Source organism: Podarcis erhardii, assembly GCF_964252035.2.
Source record: "Podarcis erhardii genome assembly, chromosome: 2".
Lineage (NCBI taxonomy): Eukaryota > Metazoa > Chordata > Lepidosauria > Squamata > Lacertidae > Podarcis > Podarcis erhardii.
In genome coordinates, this window is record NC_138498.1 from 34,008,193 (window position 1) to 34,028,003 (window position 19,811).

Below are 19,811 nucleotides of genomic sequence, written 5' to 3' on the forward strand. Positions count from 1 at the left end.
CTAGCAATTATCATATGCAAATAAATAAATAAATAATAATTAATGGCCAAAGCAAGTGATACTGCATTTAAAGAATTAACAACTGTTAATTGTGTAGGTGGCTTTAAAAATACAGGTGTGAGAGGCTTGAACACTTTGCTGCCTGCTGTCATTGGTTTTTGGCAAATTATGCTGTTTTGGGGAGGGAGGGGACCAAAGCATGTATGTCAAAATGCCTATAATATTTTCTCTTTTTTAAGGGGGCGGGGGAGAGAGAAACTAAAATGGCAAAAGGGGGGAAAAGGTAATAAACTGTTTGTTAGAGGGGAAATCATTGTATGTTGGCCATTTCTTTTCTTCTTCTTTTAAACCAGACCACACAGGTCCCCTGCATCAAATTCCATATGGGACAAATTATTTTGTATTTTATAACTAGAATGTCCAAGCATTCAAATGATGGCATGCTCCTTTGGCTCATCCGGTTTAACTGTACACACATTTCCTTGCTCATATAATAGAAAGTTGTTTTCAGGGGATTATCTGAAAACATGTTCCCTTCTTTCCTTCCTTGCTTTCAGTTAAATCTTGACCATGTTTAGTCAGAAGCAAATCTTGATGATTTCAGTTTGAATCTCTGCCAAGCAAATATGTTCAGGATTCCAGCCTAAATTTCAAAATCATTTCGTCAAATCTAATTTACCAGTGAGGTCTAAATATGCTTTGCGGTTCAAATAACAGAGGGACGAGATCATAAGGCGCTCTCCTGTTGCAAAGCTATTGCTGCCTCAACAGGTTCCAAACTTGCTTTGGGAAGGATGTGAGTAATAGATGTGTTCCTAGACTGCAATTGTAATTTCGTGCAGTATGTCTTTGGCATTCAACCATGTTGCTGAAGAGGCAACACCATACTGTCCATTTAAGCCAACTGGAGGAGTCTAGCACAAGCTAAAGGCAACCCTCAACTATTTGCTATGCTGATATATCCTATGGCTCTTGGGCTTGTTCTTTCTTCCCATGGTTTTGACCACATTGTTCCTATTTTCCCATCTTTAACTGGCTGCCTTGTTCATATAAACTTTTCTTATACAGCCATTTCCCCTTTTAATTTGTCAACCCTTTTGCCTCCTCTTTTTTCCTTTCCCACATTACTTCTCCTGGTTCTGTTCTCCTGTTCAATTTTGGCTTCTATGTGCTTTGCCATATCTGCCCTCCCCCCCATTGTTATTAATTGAATTCCCTTCCCACCAAAATCCACACTATGCCATCTTCCAGATCCTCTCTCTGAAATGTACTTTTTTCTATTAGAACTCCCCCCCCCTTCTCTTCTGCACCCCGCTCCAACTCAGCCCATATCTCCTATATTTTATGTCCTTATCTCTCCTTTTCCTCACATGTCTATTTTAAATTATAAGCTGGCGGGCAGGGAATGTGTCTGCTTGTCCTATTTACATTGCAGATTCTATAGCTTAGCTACTGCAAGGAGGAGAATGGCAAATATTAAAGACTGTTAGTCATAGTAAATCTATTAAAAAGTTACCGTATGTGCACACTAGTGAAGAGTAGATGGAAATCCAGTGTAAAAAGAAGCTGCAATTAAAGCTGTAATTATTCCACTTTAAGTTTAATTCCTGCCCTAGTAGTTTACTCTTGCCTCCCAGAGTGATTGTAATAAGCTTTAATTGCTTTACTGATTTTAATCAGCCCTTAGATGTGAGTGTGTTTGTCTCTCTCCCTGCATTTGGAAAGAAGAGGCAGTTTTTCATGAGAGAGATTATACACACACACAAACCCCTGATGGGTAAGTTGGAAATGACCTAGCAGCCCATTTACCTCCATGCAATTGTACCAAGGTGCAAAACTCACAAATTTTTTGCATGTTTAGTGAAGCTGTGTTTGGTGTAGTTACCCCACTTACAAGTCTGTTTTATTTAGGATCTAAATCTCACCCTGCAACAAATTTCCTGTGTGGCTTACAAGAAATTATTTTTAAAGCCTGTCCTGCGGCAAGAAAACCAACAGCACAGGAGATTGCTAGGCTTGTTCCCTTAAAATGCAGCATTAAAGTAATTTCACCTCAGGAATATTATTCAATTTTGGCCAAAAAAAACCCCCCACATACTAAGTAAGAACTTTTCACCAGGTTGGTGAGATGAACTTTAAGCTGCATAATGTTGCTTTGATTCCAGGTCTTTCCATGCTTTTGCAATATTATTTTACATATCTTAAATTATTTTCACAGTTAAGGTGCAAAAGCTCCAGGCATAATATTTAAAAAGAGCCTGTTAGTCTCTGGAACTGAATTTTATTGATGTTTTAAAAGTTAGGCTGTTTGTGTGCTTTTAAGAATAAAATTAAACAGTATAAGGAGAGCTTGATTTGGTCTTCGGCTGTTGGGTGAGCCCAAAACAACGTATGTGCATATCAGCAAATCAGATACTGGCTCAGCAATTAGTCTTGTACTTCCAGCATGCTTCAGGTCAGCTGTCCTTTTTAATTTATTTTTCCAAACTGTCCTGTTCATGTGTTCACCCTTCCCTTCATTGCCTTCAAAAAAACAGTGCAGCATTGCTCCAGGGAATGAGCGCAAGGAAGTTTCCTGGTGACATCATAGGAGGCCAGCCAATCAGCACAGTGTGCATCAAGTTAGCTGACATACCTTTGCACACCCCACCTTCCCAGTGGATGAACCTGAGCAGAAAAGACATGTCACGTTTCTGTTTACTTTTTTATTATTATTTTCACCGGTCTCTGTGTTACTGTGTTAGCCAGTAAATGCAAAATGGAGCACGTTTCCTGCTGTCCAGAGTCCATGCATGGCAGTTTGTATATAATGTGTGTAAAACCTAACTGAACTCTTTAATTTATTTCATTTGTCAAATAAATTAGCTGGAGTCATTTGAATTCCACCACGGTTCTCAAAATGTGCGACTATAATCTTCACACACAACCAAAATTATATCTAGTAGGAAACTTGAAGCTCATCTAGCCAACCTCCTGCAGCAACATACTTTCTGAATTTAAATCACCCCTGAAATATAGTCATCCTACCACTGAAGTATAAGTTTGCACTGTGCTTTTAGCCATGGTTTAATGGACTATGGCAGCTAGACTGGTGCCTGGGAGCGGCCGCTAAGACCTACACTGGCTCCCAGTACGTTTCCGAGCACAATTCAAAGTGTTGCTGCTGACCTTTAAAGCCCTAAACGGCCTCGGTCCAATATACCTAAAGGAGCGTCTCCACCACCATCATTTTGCCCGGACACTGAGGTCCAGCGCCAAGGGCCTTCTGGCGGTTCCCTCGCTGCGAGAAGCCAAGTTACAGGGAACCAGGCAGAGGGCCTTCTCGGTAGTGGCACCCGCCCTGTGGAACGCCCTCCCATCAGATGTCAAAGAGAAAAATAACTACCAAACTTTTAGAAGACATCCAAAGGCAGCTCTGTTTAGGGAAGCTTTCAATGTTTAATAGGTTATTGTATTTTAGTCTTTTGTTGGAAGCCGCCCAGAGTGGCTGGGGAAACCCAGCCACATGGGTGGGGTATTAATAATAATAATAATAATAATAATAATAATATATGTAGAAAGTTACTCGTTCAGCCTGTTGGACCAGTGATTAGTGACGCCATCAGGGCATGTCACCTGAGGATGTGGGCCCTACCCCTGTACGGATCAATGCCCTGCATTCCATTTTGTTGCCTTGTTTTACCCTCCTTGCTACTAACATCATGAGAATGCTGTGGTTCCATAACATGTATTTCATCTGCAAGGCTCATGGTCATTATCCCAGCTTTAGTAGGTGGAGAAAATGAGATCAAGATGGCTGAATTACTATCCCCGGATGGTAGTGTGAGTCAGTGCACAAGGTTGGAACATTCCTAATCCCTAGTGTCCTGCCCTACCCGGTATAAGGCTGCTTCCTGCGATCCTTTACTTCTTAAGGAACCTAAGTAGGGACTTCAGGTTTGATTGAACGTTTTTTCTCTTTCCACCCAGGCTTTCTGGAACTGGTTGAGAAGTGTCAGCAGCAGAGAATCCAACACAGCCAGGCCTCTCCAAGAACACCTAAGTCCCCTGCAAAAAAAAAACCAATCCCCACCGACAAGGACATGGATTAATCTTCCACAGTGGACAACAGCATCTTTCTTCACAGAGAAACATGATGAACCCGTAGGGCCCCCTTACTTGTCGTCTAGAAGCAGCAAACCGCCCTCCTCCAGCTCTTTCACTTCCTCCGATTCTCCAAATGCATCCCACAGGCTGAGGTCAGGGGCAAATTGGAGCCAGTGCTGTAGAGAAGAAATGCTGCTAGGATGGGTGTTGCTCGATAGTTTCGAGAATTTGCTTTGCAGTTGATGTCCTATCAGAACACTAATGAGTGGGAGGTGGGGGGGGGAATGCGACTTCCAAATGTCAATTATAAAGTCCTTGCAATGAATTCCTCAGCCTCTCATATACTTTTAAGACCATATGATGGGGCCCTGCTCTGGTTGCTCCCCTCCGCCACCAGAGTTTAAACTGGTGTCCTCAAGAAGTTAGACCTATTCTCTTGCGGCACATCCTCAAGGATGCTCTAGCTCCCCAGGAAGTGCAGTAACTCCCCCCCCCCCAGCCTCCCATTCTGCTATCAAGTTTGCATATAACACTACACCAAACAAACCATGGCTTAGTGTGATGGTTCCTGGAGAGCGCTCCTCCCCCTGCTGCGCTGCTGTGAGCTAAGTCTTCCCTTGGCTAAGCATGTTGTCTTAACCTAGGTTTTGGGTTTGCCTGCTCCAGACAAATTACAAGCTATAAACCCAGAACACCCCATAGTTACAGCTCATGGCTTGACTGGAGCGACACAAACCTCAGCCCTGGGTTCAGATGACACCCTAAGCCAAGGCATGGCTTGGCTCACAGCAGTGCGACAGCAGCAGCAAGACGGAAGCAGCAGCAGCGAAATGACTGTGATTTCTCCATTTGCACTAAGCCACAGTTTGTATTATGTGCAACCCAGCTCTACATATTGCTTGAAGTATATAATTTACTGATTTTATGAGTTGTTGATTTATGAGTTGTTGTAAATTGGTTTTTTATGGTCTTTATTTTCTGGCTACCTTTGGAGACTCCTAACACCAAAAGACAAGAAGCAATGTACATACGTAAAAAAAATAAAATTCTTTTTTCCTTTTTTTCCCTTCTGTCCTTGGCAACCAGCATTCAAGCTAGCATATCTTTATGAAATCCTAGGTTGATTGTATCTTTGTAATGAAGGTCAGTAACTAAGCGGCCATGCCAGTTGCTAAAACAGTATCTAGATGCTAGTTTGGTGGCAAACCCATATTTGAATCCCAACACCCCTTTTATATTGTTGGCAACAAGCCATCGTTGGGAGTAAGCCTGGCAAGTTAAGTTGCAGCAAGGGTGGAAGTATATTGTTGTTTTCATCTCAGCCTGCACTGGGACTGTACAAAATTGTCTAGCGGTTTCTAGATTTCTACCGTAACCAAAATGTGCTAAGCAATTTGGCAAGCTTGAATCGGTTTGATTTTCAAAGCTTGACTTCACCGTTTTTGTCTTTGTTGGAGGGGTGAAGATTTAGGGCAGGAATGGGAAACATGACCCTCCCGATGTTGAACTTGGCTCCCATCATCTCGGACCACCAGCCATGTTGGCTGGGATTGATGGGAGTTGGAGTCCCAAGAACATCTGGAGAGCCCCATGGTCCCAGTTCCTGGTGTAGCTTACGGTACTACTCAACAAGATGCCTGACACAGCACTGCTGCCAAATTGAGAAGCTCTGTGTTGAGTTGTTTTCCCCCACCCTAGTAATGCTTTTGGTCAGATATAACCATGTTATTTTCCTTTTCTTTCCTGCTCATAACTTTCCTGCTCATAACTGGATGCTGCTGATAGATGCAAGGAAACAAATATAACTCTGAATAAAAGTTGGAGAGAGAGAAAGGTGAAGGGGGTTGCAAAGGACCCCTGACAGTTAAGTCCAGTCGCTAACAACTCTGGGGTTGGGGTGCTCATCTCGCTTTACTGTCTGAGGGAGCCGCCATTTGTCCGCATACAGTTTTTCCAGGTCATGTGGCAAGCATGACTAAGCCGGTTCTGGTGAAACCAGAGCAGTGCACAGAAAAGCCGTTTACCTTCCCGCCAGAGTGGTACCTATTTATCTACTTGCACTTTGACGTGTTTTCGAACTGCTAGGTTGGCAGGAGCTGGGACCAAGCATCAGGAGCTAACCCCGTTGTGGGGATTCAAACCACCAACCTTCCAATCGGCAAGCCCTAGGCTCAGTGGTTTAGACCACAGTGCCACCCACGTCCCTGGGGGTTGCTTTAGGCAACAGCTAATTCTCTCCTTGTTGGACCACTGAAAGCAACAATGTGTGTTTTAAGGAAAATAAACCGAGGGCGGGGAAAATCTGCAGTTCCTAAAACTGAGAACCTCATGGCCAGTGGAAATCCCACAAAGGTTATTTCCAGCTTTCATTCATTTAGCAACCACAACCAGCAGGTTTTTCAAAGCTTTCTCCAAAAGGGATAAAAATCCAATCTTTTAAAAGCAGATTCAAACCACTGGTGCTGGTCACGTATTTTGCTTCTTGGCCACTCATTTCTCTTTAATTCTTTTGATTCTACCTGCTGAGTACCTTGTGGAAAAGACAGAGAAAGTTCAGAAAAATAGGAAGTAATAGGAAGTAATAGGCCATTTCTGCCAAAAGCTCTGGAGTTAGGGCACTGAAAATTTCAATCCCACCCAGTTAGCTGCAAGTGCAGTTGCTGGCACAATCACACCTCACCTTGTGTGTAATTCCTATATCCATACGAAGCCCCAACATTAGAACCTCTTCCAGTCTGCAAAGGAGACAGTCACAGGGAAACATAACACAAGGACATAGAACTCTCTAGCAACCTAGGAATAGTCACCAGAAACCTGTTCAGCTTTTTCAGTACACACCATTCCTAGCAACTGTAGCAGATTAGCTTAGACCAGGCATGGCCAAACTTGGCCCTCCAGCTGTTTTGGGACTACAATTCCCATCATCCCTGACCACTGGTCCTGTTAGCTAGGGGTGATGGGAGTTGTAGTCCCAAAACATCTAGAGGCCCAAGTTTGGCTATGCCTGGCCTAGAGAGAGGACACATGCTCTGAACCAACTTCACCTGCTATTTCAAGCATTATATATATTTTAAAACGTATTTGCTTAGATCAGTTTCCCAAACTTAGGTCTCCAGTTGTTGTTGGACTACTATTCTCATCATCCCCAGCTACCAGGACCAGTGGCCGGGGATGATGTGAACTGTAGTCCAAAAGCAGCTGGAGCCCCAAGTTTGGGAAACCCTGACCCAGTTGAGGGGTGGAGAGATGAGTATGCATAGAAGCCTCTGGATTCTCCACAGCTGAAATGTAGCCATCATATCAAAGATAAGAGTCACTGTGGCTCCATCCATCCCTTGCCTCTGGCCCACCCACCACTGCCACCCTAAAAGATTGACTTGAGGGAATGAGGCCCTTGAGCTGAAAATCCTCCCCTCCCCCTTCTTAGTTAGAGTGTTCAAAGCATTTCACATGGATTTTCTCAGAAATCCTAACAGCAATGTAATGTAGGTCTTAGTATTCCCCTATTGCAGATGGGGGCCTAAGCAGTCATGGCATGCCTATGGGCAACTACTGAGTTCGTGGTCAAGTCAAAACTTGAATCCAAAGTGTTCCCGCTGCATTACCATGGTTTGAAGGAATTCTACTCAAGTACATGGGGATAAAACTGCCTCCTCGCCTCCCCTTCTGCTTACATATCCAGTTTGCTGAGTTCAGTCCGCTTCCGGGTCCCGTGCCCAACGGCCAACACCTCCTTCATCCATACATCTGGCTCCAAAGTCTGTATCCTGGCCTCCCGATGGACCTTGCCATCTCCCCACGGCACAAATCTCCCATGGGCACCTAGGAAAGAGGCAGCCAGGGCTGTGACTTAATTCTTTGTCTCTAGAGGGTATGGGAAGCAAATGTGCATAACTGCCCAGCCATCAGATGGCTGGGGCCATCATTCCCCAACAACTCATGTCTAACATGAAGCACAGCTAAAATGGTGCCATCTGAAAAGCACTTTGGAGAGCCCAGATTGGGAAGCGGCTGGCCCCTCTCATCTCCCCAAGCAATGCTCACCTGGTCCAATCCCGATATATTGGCTCCCTTGCCAATAGGACAGGTTGTGGGTACTAAGTGCCCCCTGCAGGGGAAAAAGAAACAGAACAGCATAACCACTAAGGAATAGGTAGTTCAGTGTTACACCATGCTGGGCACCCTTTAGCGACTGACTCCTGAGGACGCTCAGCAACTCAGTGGATCCAGCATTCAAGTTTTGTGAGAAAGCAGAAAGCTCAGATTTAAAGCTCTCTCTTGGGATGGGAACTAAGCCTTATGACTATCGGTCTCAGCCTGTGGCTACTGCCTTCCATAACATGCTCTGTCTGTTCTTTGCTAAGAAGGCATCCTCAGAGCATGTTTGCTTCAGTTCTGTAGCTGGATGATATTCTTCTCTTTCTTTCCTACACATACACAAGCAAGCAAGCAAGCTTATTTCATTATCTGAAATTATTTTGTCTACTCCCTTCTGCTTAGGGCAGAGGAACCCCGCCACCAATCCATCTGAAGACTGGATGAGACCCATGGGTGCTTCTCTGCATATCCCCTCGGTTTGGGGGGATTGTTTTGCGGTTTTTTTGGAGTGGCTGCAACTGAAGAGGAAAGGGTTAACCATATTCAGCAAACCCCACACTGAAAAAGTTCCTCTTGCTTGTCAGGCTTGAAAACTCTCTCTCTCTCTCTCTCTCTCTCTGTGTGTGTGTGTGTGTGCGAGCACACAGGGAGAAGGTTAACCTTTCCCTTAGCAGCTATGACCCCCAACCCCAGTTACCCTCCACCTGTGGCAATTGTGTTGAAAAAAAGTCTCCCAATGACTCCAATGGGAAGCTGTTTTCAAGCTTAGCTGTTGTATATGTGTGTGAGAGAGCGAGATCTTTGTGGAGACTGCAACTCCAATGCTTTTTCCAAGCCTAATTATTTGGAGGTGTGGTCAGAGTGTGTGTGTTGGGGTGGGGAGAAAACAAACATGAATGGGTATTGGTATGGTCTGTATTATACGTGAGAATGGACGGAAGTGGGTGACATTGGTGTGTATGAATTGGCGTGTGGGAAAGATTCACAATGTTTGGATGCTGCCCTTGGGCTGAGTAAGGTCCCCACTCCTGATTTAAGCTATGTAGCAGAGGTTCTAGGCAAAGTAACAGACTTACATTCCTAGCGAAATTGGAGACCTCGTACTGATGGAAACCTGAATTTTGCAAAACATGCCGGGAGCACTCGTACATCTCTGATACTACATCCGGATCAGGCATGGGCAGGGAGCCCTGGTGGACTTGCTTGAAAAGCGAAGTTCCCCTCTCCAGTGTCAGCTGGTAGAGAGAGATGTGGTCATCACACACAGTGAGCATTTCCTCCAGACCCTGGATCCACGATGCATTGGTCTGACCCGGGAGTCCAAATATGAGGTCAATGGAAGTACGGCCTGCAAAGAGTTTCTTGGCTTCTTCTAAAGTTCGTAGAGCGTCACAAGATGTGTGGTTCCTTCCAAGGAGTTTCAGTTCAGTATTATTAAGTGACTGTTGATGAGGACGGGAAAACATGAGTATATTTGCCTCATTTATCAGGAGAAGAAGAAGTGCAAGTGTTGGGAAAGAGATATGAGTAAGGCAAGAGTGAAAACACTATTAGAGCATGAAGATTTTTGAATGTCAGGTGCAAGCAAGAACCAATGGGAGCAAAATGTGAAGAGTCTGGTGGCCAAAAAACAGTTTGTGCGAGAGATTTCCCATTTCCTCCCTCTCCCCTTTGAAATACATTATTGGGGGGGGGGGGTTGTGTTTTAACTCCTTCCCTGACTGAAATCTCACACTGATCCCCAGGTTGTTGTTTGCTTTCTCCCTTGCCAGATTTAACTCTTACTTTTAAAATTGTGGATGTAGAAAAATAGTAACAGGAAAGGAATTTCTCACAGGTCAGACTGGTGGTTATCCTGGACTATTCTGAGATATTTATTCCATAAGTAACTGTTTGCTGTTTCTGGCATACTATGGGCAGGAAAGGGGAGGAAGAGAGATGCTGATAGAGTGGCAAGCTCAACCATTTTTGACAAATGCAAGTTGCCAAACATTTCCATAAATGCTTTTTAGAAACTTCTCCCAAAAGGAATATTGTAACTGGATCAGCACAGATTAATACAGCCCTGAAAGCAATGCACCCGTCACCTCACCTGGACACCAATGGAGAGGCGATTGACACCAGCTTTCTGGAACTCAGCCAGGCACGAGGCATCTGCTGAAGTGGGATTGGCTTCCAGTGTAACCTCAGTGCCTTCTGCTAAATGGGCACACTGGGAGACAGTGTCCAGGACAGCAGCAATGGTGAGCGGGTTGGCCAGGCTTGGCGTCCCTCCACCAAAGAACACTGATGTGATTCTGCAAAACCAAGGAGAGGGTGAGAGGGACATATCTGAGGAACCCACAGTGTTGAGCCATATACGTCTCAGCCATATATCTCATTGCCTTTTTTTTGTCTGCTGCTTTTCAATAAAATAAATAAATCTTCCTATAGCAGTTTACAAGCCACTTAACAAATATACAACATAATGTTCCCACTGATCAGAAAGACTTCAAACCTCTGTAGGATTTCACAAAAGCCACTGTCCTCTAATGGTGAAGAGCATCTGTACTGAATATATTGGGCTTATTCCAAATCACTAAAATTTCCCAACGCAAGAGCAGCTGCTGGCTTTGTTGTAAAACTCATCTCTTTCCCTTTCCTTCCAAAGTTCCCTGACTGTAAATCCTGACTGTTCAAAACCTCCCCCTCATCTTCCACTATACTAACCTCTTGACTTGGCTGAGTTGGATCAGGGTCTGGGCCTCCTGAACAAGACAGTTCCTCATTTTCTGCTCATCAAGATTTCGGGGAATGTACTTGTTGAAGTTGCAGTAGCTGCAGCGTTTCTCACAGTAGGGCCACTAAGAGACCAAGGAAACAATAGAATTCTTATTTGTTAAGACCTAACACACTTTCTGGTACCTTCACCCTGCTGTGTCCTGCTATCGTCAACATCTTGCCAGACCAAAGCCTGTAACACTTCTATCTACCAAGAGGGGCAATCAATAAAATGGCTTGGAATGCAAAATATTTAACTCTGCACTCATTCTACCCCAGCATGTTTTATAAACATGGTAGATTCAGAATACAAATATACTTATTGCACTTAGTCCTACTCAACAGAGTTTAATCTCAGCCAATAAATGCCAGCCCAAGTAAAAAAACAACCACAAACTCGTTTTATTTCATAAAGATGCTCTATCTCTAGCTTTGGCTAAACTTCAAAGGCTTTCCAGTCATCGTGGCCATCATGTCTTTCAGTCCATATATTTTTGGGCAGGTGAAATGTTTAAGAGAGGACTCTACAAAGGAGTTATGTGGGAAATTTAACCTGGGGGTAAGCAGCATTGCACTCAATAGGACTTCCTTCTGTGGAGATATGGTTAGTATTGCATTATGAATTATGCTTGGGAAGAGGATGATTGCTGGAGGAAGTGTAGCACAAGGCAACCTAGTCTTCTACACTTGCTATGGCAACGCCCCAGCATGAACTTGTTCTGAAATAAGTTGTGGTTCCAAACACAAATTTGGAATTAGGTGGGGAAGAGCAAGAGCAGAATGGTATTTTAATACCAATTCACAGAAAGTCACCACAGGTGGTTTTCCAGGACTCTTTCCTGAAGAGGGCCTCCAAAAATAACCCAATTACTCATGGGGATGTGCTACATATATTCTTCCTGATGCATTAGTAGGTTGTTGTTGTTTTTAACATGTAGGAGCATTCATATAACCCCCCCCCCTCAGTTGAAAATCAAACCATACTGCTCAGGAAGCAACAACCTGTCGTGTTAATGATGTGTAGTTTGTCTCTTAAATAGACAGAAAAAGGACAAAGGCAGACATGGAAGAGTGAAGGCAAGGAAAGACTGTCAACTATGAGAGAGGTGTGCTTAGTCTGGGGTAAAATGTCATGTTGCCACGTATTTCTGTTTCAGAGGAAGTCTATTGGGCTTTTGGCTGAGCAGAATCCATTATACACTTCTTAGAAACTAGATGAGGTAGATAAATCTCTATGTATCTGATCTGTCCGTAGTATTTTCCTCCTCAGTTATGGTGCAACTCTCGTTGAGTCATAACCATCTGTGTTGTGATTGTAAAACACATGCAAGTCCTCAGTAAGAGGGGGGGGTCTTTTGTGGGGGGGGGAGGAGAATGTAAGACACATTATCACCATCATGCGCATGCGCAGAGTGAGAACCGCTCCGTCGAGGAAGCGTACTGTACTTTCACCAGTTCAGACCCCACGCAAGCGCACTGGAGGTGAGGGAAAGAGGCCTGCAAAGAAAACAGGGCAAACCCTCCTTCCGGACTCAGAGAACGCCTAAGGAACGGCGCATGCGCACTTTACTAAAAGGGGTGTGTGGAAGGTATCCCCAGCAGTCGATTTGGCGGGAGTTACTCAGCGCCTCAGGAAAAGGAGGAGCAGCTTTACTTCGCGGTACGCATGCGCAAAAGTCCGTTTTACAACGCTCGCGGGGAAGCCGGCGTGCGCAAGCGCATAAAATGTTTTCCCCCCCCCTCGTGCGCGGTGGGTCGCGTTCCGCTTCCCGCCGGACTCACGTGGACGTAGAGCGCGGCGGTCGCCGCCGCTTCCGGAGCGGGAGGCCGAGGGCGGAGCTGCCCGGCGGAGGTGCCTCCGAAGAGCCTCTCAGGCGGCGGCCGGACTGCCCTTAGGCCAGCCGGGAGCGCCGCCCTGAGCTTGTCAAGGGCGCCCATGCCGCTCGGCGCTGCTCTCGGGCCCCGAAGATCTCTTCCGCCACCTGACGGGCGGAGGCGACGAGGAGTCCGCCCCTAGCGACGGGGAGGGCTGGAGAGGCTGGGCTCGGCTGGCGCTTCTCTGGCCCACGTTGCTTTGCACAGTAAAAATAAATAAATAATGCGCTTTGTTATAATTAAAAAAAAACAACAACCCGGTCCCTTTTCTTCTCTGTTAAGGATCTAGCATGAGAACTCGCAGGATGGCGGTTAACGGAAGTGCAGCTCACTAAGCATGTGCAGAGTGCGCTTTATAGTTTTCAGCACTCATCGAGCGGTATCTCGCGCGCGCACACGTAACCCTGGGATGGATTGGTTGCATAGCTGTCAACTTTCAGATTTGAAAATAAGGGATCAGCAGCCTCACCTGTCCCGGGGACAATCTATGGGATATCTAACAATCCGGGATAGCAGTGGGAAACGACGCTGGAATAAGGGAATTTCCCGCGAAAAAAAGGGAAGGTTGACAGCTATGGTTGGTTGGCGTGTCAGCACTAGACCTGGGGACAATCGTTATTATTTCTTAGCCTGACCCGCCTCAAAGGGGGGTTGGGAGAATATAAATTTGCAGGAGAGGAGGAATATAAATTTGTAGGAGGAAGTGGGGGGCGGTAGGGACTACATAGGCTGCGCAAAACTTTGCTTGGAAGATGAGTGGAATTCTATAGATAGATTCATAGGCAGGTGTGTGTGTGTGAGTGTGTTATCTCACATAAATCTAGAGCAGGGTTTTCAGTACAAATATAGACCCTCAGCGCTTGTAGGACCCATTTATGAAACTTCTGGTTTGGCTTTTTGGAAATAGCCCCAGAACTGGTTGCTGAAGTGTCTGGTAGCGACAGGCAGTGGGGATCATGGAAACAAGCAAAGCACGTGGCTTTTCCCAAAGAATCCCAGGAAATGTATTCCTTACAGAGGTTCAGCACCCTTAACAAACTAGTCCCCAAGGTTCTTTGGGGGATGTCAACGTGCTTTCAATGTATGTTGTATACACAGCCATGGACAATCTTCTCCATTGCCTTGGCACTTCACCCCCCCCCCCCCATTTACCCTCATTAACCTGTGAAACAGGACACACCTAGGAAAAACAGAATAAAAACCCAATAACGACCTTTGAAAAGCCCTAGGGCATGGAGTTATTTACTCCGGACACTTTTTTATTTTAGCTGAATCAATATGTAGGTTATGCTATATCAGGCATGTCCAAAGTCCGTTTCAGGAACACTGATTGGCCCCCACGGCCCTTCTCTTCATCAAGTCTGGCCCTCTTTGAAAAAAGTTTGGACACCACTGTGTTATATAAAGCACATGAAGTACGCTACCTTGAATTGGTGGGTCAACATCTGTGGTGTCATACGCAAGCCATTGAAATGACTACAGTTCCAGCAGCTAGACAGCAGATGGCACACCTATGCTTTCTGGAGGTAGTGCGGTCACTTGGTAGCTATTAAGAGTACAACCCCAAAATATCAGATGCCTCTTAGTATTTCAGAAGACTCCCAACCATGGCAACAAAAGGTCGAGCAAATGAGAGGCTAGTTAGCGTCACACACAAATACACAAACTGCCTGGCTTCTGGTCTTATTCAAATCTTTTAATACTGTACTTTAAAGTCCCAATTATCCACCCCTTAGGGGAGAACGTTATGCTACAGCTGGAAGAATGCATTTATATTCTCTTCCATGAATTCCATCCTGCAAATAGAAAGTTGTCATTTGAGGGACGATTCATCCATGTAAAAATGTGGAAGTAGTTTCTGGATTTGTAGAAGAGTGTATACAATGAAATAAAATCCAGAGCAGTAGCTATGTTAGTCTTTTGCTGATTACTACCATTGTCTTTTATCTGATATCCCTGACCCTCCTATAATTGCCTGAAATCCGAACCTCTTTATTGTTGACAATAAGTGTCTTTTCTCGTTAAGGAAATTTGTTGATTCTTAATTGTTACAAATTCCCATAAAATCTTCCTTCTTTGGTGATCACTCGTAGCCTAGTAGGAGTGTCTTCCATGAACACAGTCTTAACAGTGAGTCTGTAAGTGACTGTGGAGGCCAATTCTGGATCCACACATCCTTCCGCGGTGGGGACATAGGCTTCCGGACGCAAATTGATCATGGTGAGGGTTTGCCAAATGTGCCTTTCTCTTAGCACCTTTCTCCCTTTCGTCCTGAGTTTGAGCATCTTCAAAGTCCATGACACCTTTGGTAAAGGCTGTTCTCCAATTGGAGCGCTCACAGGCCGGTGTTTCTAAGTTGACGGTGTTTATACTACATTTTGGAGATCAAAGCTGGAATAGATTCTCACATTGCTTTGTTCTCAAGTGACAGCTGTAACCAAGAATCAAATATGGGACTGGCATCTCTATTTCACGCTTTAGGATTGCAGCTGGAGATGCTACGCATTGTCCATCTCCCCACCCCGCAGCACCACTGCCTGCCTGCTAAATGACTGCCTCATACACCACAGTGGTCAGCCCTGTGTATCGGTCAGACAGGGGCAGGGGCCTGTCTGGAATTTCTCCCACCACTCAGAAACCACAATCAGCATCCCATTTTAATTGAGGAAGAGCATTCAGGTTTGTGTACCTTACAGAGAGAGACAGAGATGTGCATGTTGTCTCTAATACCTTTGTTTCACTTTGGGTGCTGAAGGCATCGTGCTTTTCCTGGGAGAAAGGTGGAGTGGGGGCTGTGGCGCCTGATCCAAGGAAAAAAAGGAAACAGAGCAGAAGAGGGCAAGGACAAGTGAGGTTGGATAATTTGAGATGGGTGCAGCGGCATAGCTAGCCGCTTGGGTGCTGGGTGCGGCGTGTGCATCCCTTTCCTCTCTCACTGGATGGGAGAAAAGGACAGGAGAAGGCCATGACTAGAAGAGAATGTTTGGACAGGTTAGGCAGAGTTGTGCATGTGCATGAGACTTCAGGGGAAACCAGGGTTAATAAGCCTGAAGTAAGGAAGGAAGCCTGAAGGATCATTCAGCACCGTAAAAGAGGGAAAGCCTTTGTGTACAAGCCCATGACGACCACCAATAGCTCCTTGCTCTGCACTCATCTCTGTTGGGAAATCACAAACGTGGCATCCATGCAGGCAACAGTTTCTATGGAACTGAAACTAGATGTTAGTGCTGCTGTTAGAGCATTGGGGGATCTCCACTGAAACACTATTCCGCTATTCTCAGGGTTAACCATCCATCTTGCTCTCTAAGCTTGTGTAAATGTCTATACATAATGCAATGGTCAATACACTTCCAAGAAGCCTAGCTTGTTTTGGGGGGAGCAGCTGTGTTTGCATGTGTGGCATGGAGGCATTTTGCAGGCAATATTTTTTAAAAAGAGGAAGAGATTTATGGCTAATAAGTTTTATTTCCTAATTATTGTATCCGTCAGAGCCTGCAGGGCCTGCTACCTTCCTACCACATCTGGGGGCGTGTATGTGTCACATTAGCACAGTTAATGGAAAGGAAACCGGTTCCCTTATATGAGAATTTTCCGTTCCTTCAGGATGTGGTCTCAATGTCACCCGATTCAAAAGACACATCAAAAAGAAAGTGCTTCTGCTGCAGAAATCCTGTCTTAGGTGACAGGACCCAGGGGGTTCCCGAAACACAGAGTGATGACACGCATTGAAATCACTGTGGCCTGGCAATGAGGATTTCCCCCTTGTCTGGCAACCTTTATAAAGAGAGGGAGGGAGGAAAAGACAAACGCAGGCAAACCAAGATGAAGGGAAACCTTGTGGAGTCCTTGTGCTTCATGCTATTTTTCATGATGTCTGTCCTGATACTGAACGTGCTGTCCGTGAGGCTGTGGAAGGTTTGTATCTTTGCATTTGCTGAGGGGGTAGAGGTCATCGCGACAAAAGGGGATTAAGGCTGTGCGGATGGTAGCTAATGCTAGAACTACTGAAAGTAGATCCATTGAAGCCTATTAATATACTGTACACGACCAACATAGGTTTATTTGTTTCATTGGGTCTACTCTCAAAGGAACTTCACTGGTTGCAATCTGATGCATGCAATTTTTGTTCTTTACAAACACCCTGGTATGGGCAAGTGGGGAAGCTGTGCAAAGAAAGAGCTAATTGGAGGGAAAGGGGATTATTGAGAAATCATAGGAGAGTTTCACTCTGGCAATGTGGCCCGATAACAGGGTCAAAACATGTCTCGTATAGTAACTTTTTACTTGGCAAGGTAAGTGTGTAAGACAAGGTCTACTGCAGTGATTTTTAACCAGTGGGTCGTGGCGCCCTGGGGTGCCTTGAATGATGGTCAGGGGTGCCGCAGGGCAACACTGGCCTCTGTCCCTCTTTCCTTCCCTCCCTCCTCTGATGCCCCCTCGCACCTCTGCCTCCCAAAGGCTTGCACGGCTGTTTGTTGCAGCAGCCCTGGCTATAAGCTCCCTAGGTGAATGGTGTCTCTGGGAGGCACCTCTCTTTAAGGTGGGGTGGGGGCAGCTCAGAGACCAGCTGCCCGGAGGACTCCCAAGGAGGGGGGAGAAGAGGCTGAAGGAACACTCCACAAGGGAGGGTGGTTGAAAAGGGGTGAGGGGCTGCCAGCTCTGCAGGCAAAGTGGGACGTAACCATGCTTTTGAGGCTCTTACTGCCTTTTATCTAAACTAAAAACACCTCAAACATTGCAACCTTTCCTCAAAGGTAAGTTGCTCCATCCGCCAACATTAATTAATAATTTTGGTTGTACTTTTCTGCATCCTTTTCCCACCTCTACTTTTTTTTAAAAGCAGTGTTATTAAAGAGTTAATAATGTGAGGTCTGACATAATTATCTTACAGCATCTCCAGCATCTCCAGCTGTTCCCATTGCCAAATTCCTCCCAAACTGATTAAGACTAGAGAGGCAGCATACGCTTATTTCATTCGAGTTTTTTTTGGGATTTCTTCCAGGGTTTCACCCCAACTCCTAACTTCCTTTCCCATCAAAGAAGCTGGGCAATGTCCTGTGTTGCGGAATCCAGTAGTGGGGCCTATCACCATGTAAGTATATTTTGTGCATCTGTGGCACACGGCTGATAAGCTTAAAATGGCAACTAAAGTCTTCTTGTGAGATAATTTCATATTGCATTTAAAGGACAATGAAACGTGTGCATATTTCATACGTGGGCTGGGAAAATCTATGGTGTATTTTTAATTTTTAAATACTGTAGTTAGCACATGTTTCTTGCGCGTTTGATGGGCCGTAACAGGGCTCTTAATCACTCCAGGTAAATAAGTACTGCTGCGACAGGAAGGTAAAAGGCATTTCCATGCGCTCTGGTTTCTGTCACGGTGTCCTGTTGCGCCAGAAGCGGTATAGTCATGCTGGCCACATGACCCGGGAAGCTGTCTGTGGACAAATGTTGGTTCCCTTGGCCTGCAAGCGAGATGAGCGCTGCAACCCTATAGTCGCCTTTGACTGGACTTAACTGTCCAGGGGTCCTTTACCTTCCCTTTACATTTTATCTATAGTGGAGACATAACAGAAAAGAAACAGCTGGCAATGTTGAGGTCCAGTGAGCGACACTGGAAAGTGTAGTAGCACCCTTTGTGCGCTAAAGGTGATAGTTGTTGTCAAGAGGCAAAAAGCCCATCCATTTGACATCTGTGGGAGGGATCTTATTTCCCTTCTCATCCCCTAGTCTCAAACTAATTATGACATCAAACATTCACATAGAAGAAGAGAAGAGTTTGGATTTGATATCCCGCTTTATCACTACCCAAAGGAGTCTCAAAGCAGCTAACATTCTCCTTTCCCTTCCTCCCCCACAACAAACACTCTGTGAGGTGAGTGGGGCTGAGAGACTTCAGAGAAGTGTGACTGGCCCAAGGTCACCCAGCAGCTGCATGTGGAGGAGCGGGGAAGCGAACCCGGTTCACCAGATTACGAATCTACCGCTCTTAACCACTACACCACACTGGCTCTCATAATGAAACTCTTTCTTGACCTGACCTGGGTTCTGTTTTCTTTCAGCAACAAAGCAACATATGGAGGCCCCTTGTGTTCTGCTTCCATGGGCAGAAACCACGCTTCAGCTGGGAGAGCCAGAAAAGTTACGGAGGAGACACACCCTGACCACCTTCCTCTTTTCCTGAGAAAACTCTGGCTGTTTCTTTAAGAGATGAAGAACAACTCCCATGTTTCATTTTGCTTCTGAAACTGCTCTGTGACAAGGAGTCACATCTTCATTGCTAATGACTGATCTCAAACTTCCCCTGGGGGTCTTGTTCTGTTAGATAAAGGGAGAGAGGGAATTCCACTGCATACTTCACTTAATTTGTTTGGTAACCAGCTACATACTGCAATACCCACCAGTGCTATAATGCAGTATGTAAGACCATTCAGAAAGCATAGCGAAATCACGGTGTTACGTGCAGCCACAGAGTAAAAGAAGGAAAAGTTCAGGGTAGGTCCTCGAAGGCGAGGAGGAAGAGTAGTAGCTTTATAACAAAACAGAACCAAGATCAAATTCTGCTGGCGTGGGGGAGCTGCAGCCAGAAAAGAAAAGTGTTACGCACCAACTTCTGCGGTTCAGTATCATGGTTGGGAGGTGCCCTAATAAAGCTCCCGTAAAAGCAAACACATCCTAGATGCATTCCAACTTGTAGGATTTGAAGTTTTGAATTTCTATGGCATCAATACCTGTTTTGAATCGGAAATAAAGCAGATGAGAAATCTAATGTGTGGGAAGATTCAACTTCATGGCTTGCACTCAAAAGAACTGGAAAGAGGAACTACCTCCTCCAGTCCATAGCAGCGAGTTGGTCGCTGTGGAAGTGATGAAAGAGCTCAGCTCCCAAGTCCTTTCCTAATGCTCTCACGCCTCCTGAGCCAGGTATTTCCTCCATGGGCAGAAGGCTCTGGGTTGATTTATACCTCTAAAGCCACAGAAATCTGCTC

At 45.3% G+C, this 19,811-nt stretch overlaps 1 protein-coding gene and 1 long non-coding RNA gene across 5 annotated transcripts; one reads left to right on the top strand and one right to left on the bottom strand.

Moving 5' to 3' along the window:
* Positions 1 to 3,533: 3,533 nt before the first annotated feature.
* On the bottom strand, positions 3,534 to 12,935 carry RSAD1 (radical S-adenosyl methionine domain containing 1). 2 transcript variants are annotated; one of them, XM_081850845.1, is made up of 9 exons: positions 12,727 to 12,935; positions 10,894 to 11,027; positions 10,277 to 10,481; positions 9,261 to 9,626; positions 8,131 to 8,194; positions 7,761 to 7,908; positions 6,767 to 6,821; positions 4,159 to 4,262; positions 3,534 to 4,047 (listed from the first exon to the last, which is right to left on the bottom strand). In XM_081850845.1, the coding sequence occupies exons 1-9, from the start codon at positions 12,880 to 12,882 to the stop codon at positions 3,933 to 3,935; spliced, it is 1,347 nt and encodes a 448-aa protein (XP_081706971.1). In that variant the 5' UTR covers positions 12,883 to 12,935; the 3' UTR covers positions 3,534 to 3,932. The 2 variants fall into 2 exon arrangements, with proteins under 2 accessions (XP_081706971.1, XP_081706972.1); XM_081850846.1 differs by lacking the exon at positions 12,727 to 12,935 and adding an exon at positions 12,338 to 12,496.
* Positions 12,590 to 19,591, top strand: LOC309335716. Of its 3 annotated transcripts, none has more exons than XR_014153652.1 (4): positions 12,590 to 12,604; positions 16,423 to 16,734; positions 17,822 to 17,911; positions 18,885 to 19,591. It is a non-coding gene; the product is annotated as an uncharacterized lncRNA (long non-coding RNA). The 3 variants fall into 3 exon arrangements; XR_014153653.1 differs by lacking the exon at positions 12,590 to 12,604 and adding an exon at positions 14,853 to 15,498; XR_014153654.1 differs by lacking the exon at positions 12,590 to 12,604 and adding an exon at positions 15,796 to 15,810.
* Positions 19,592 to 19,811: the final 220 nt, after the last annotated feature.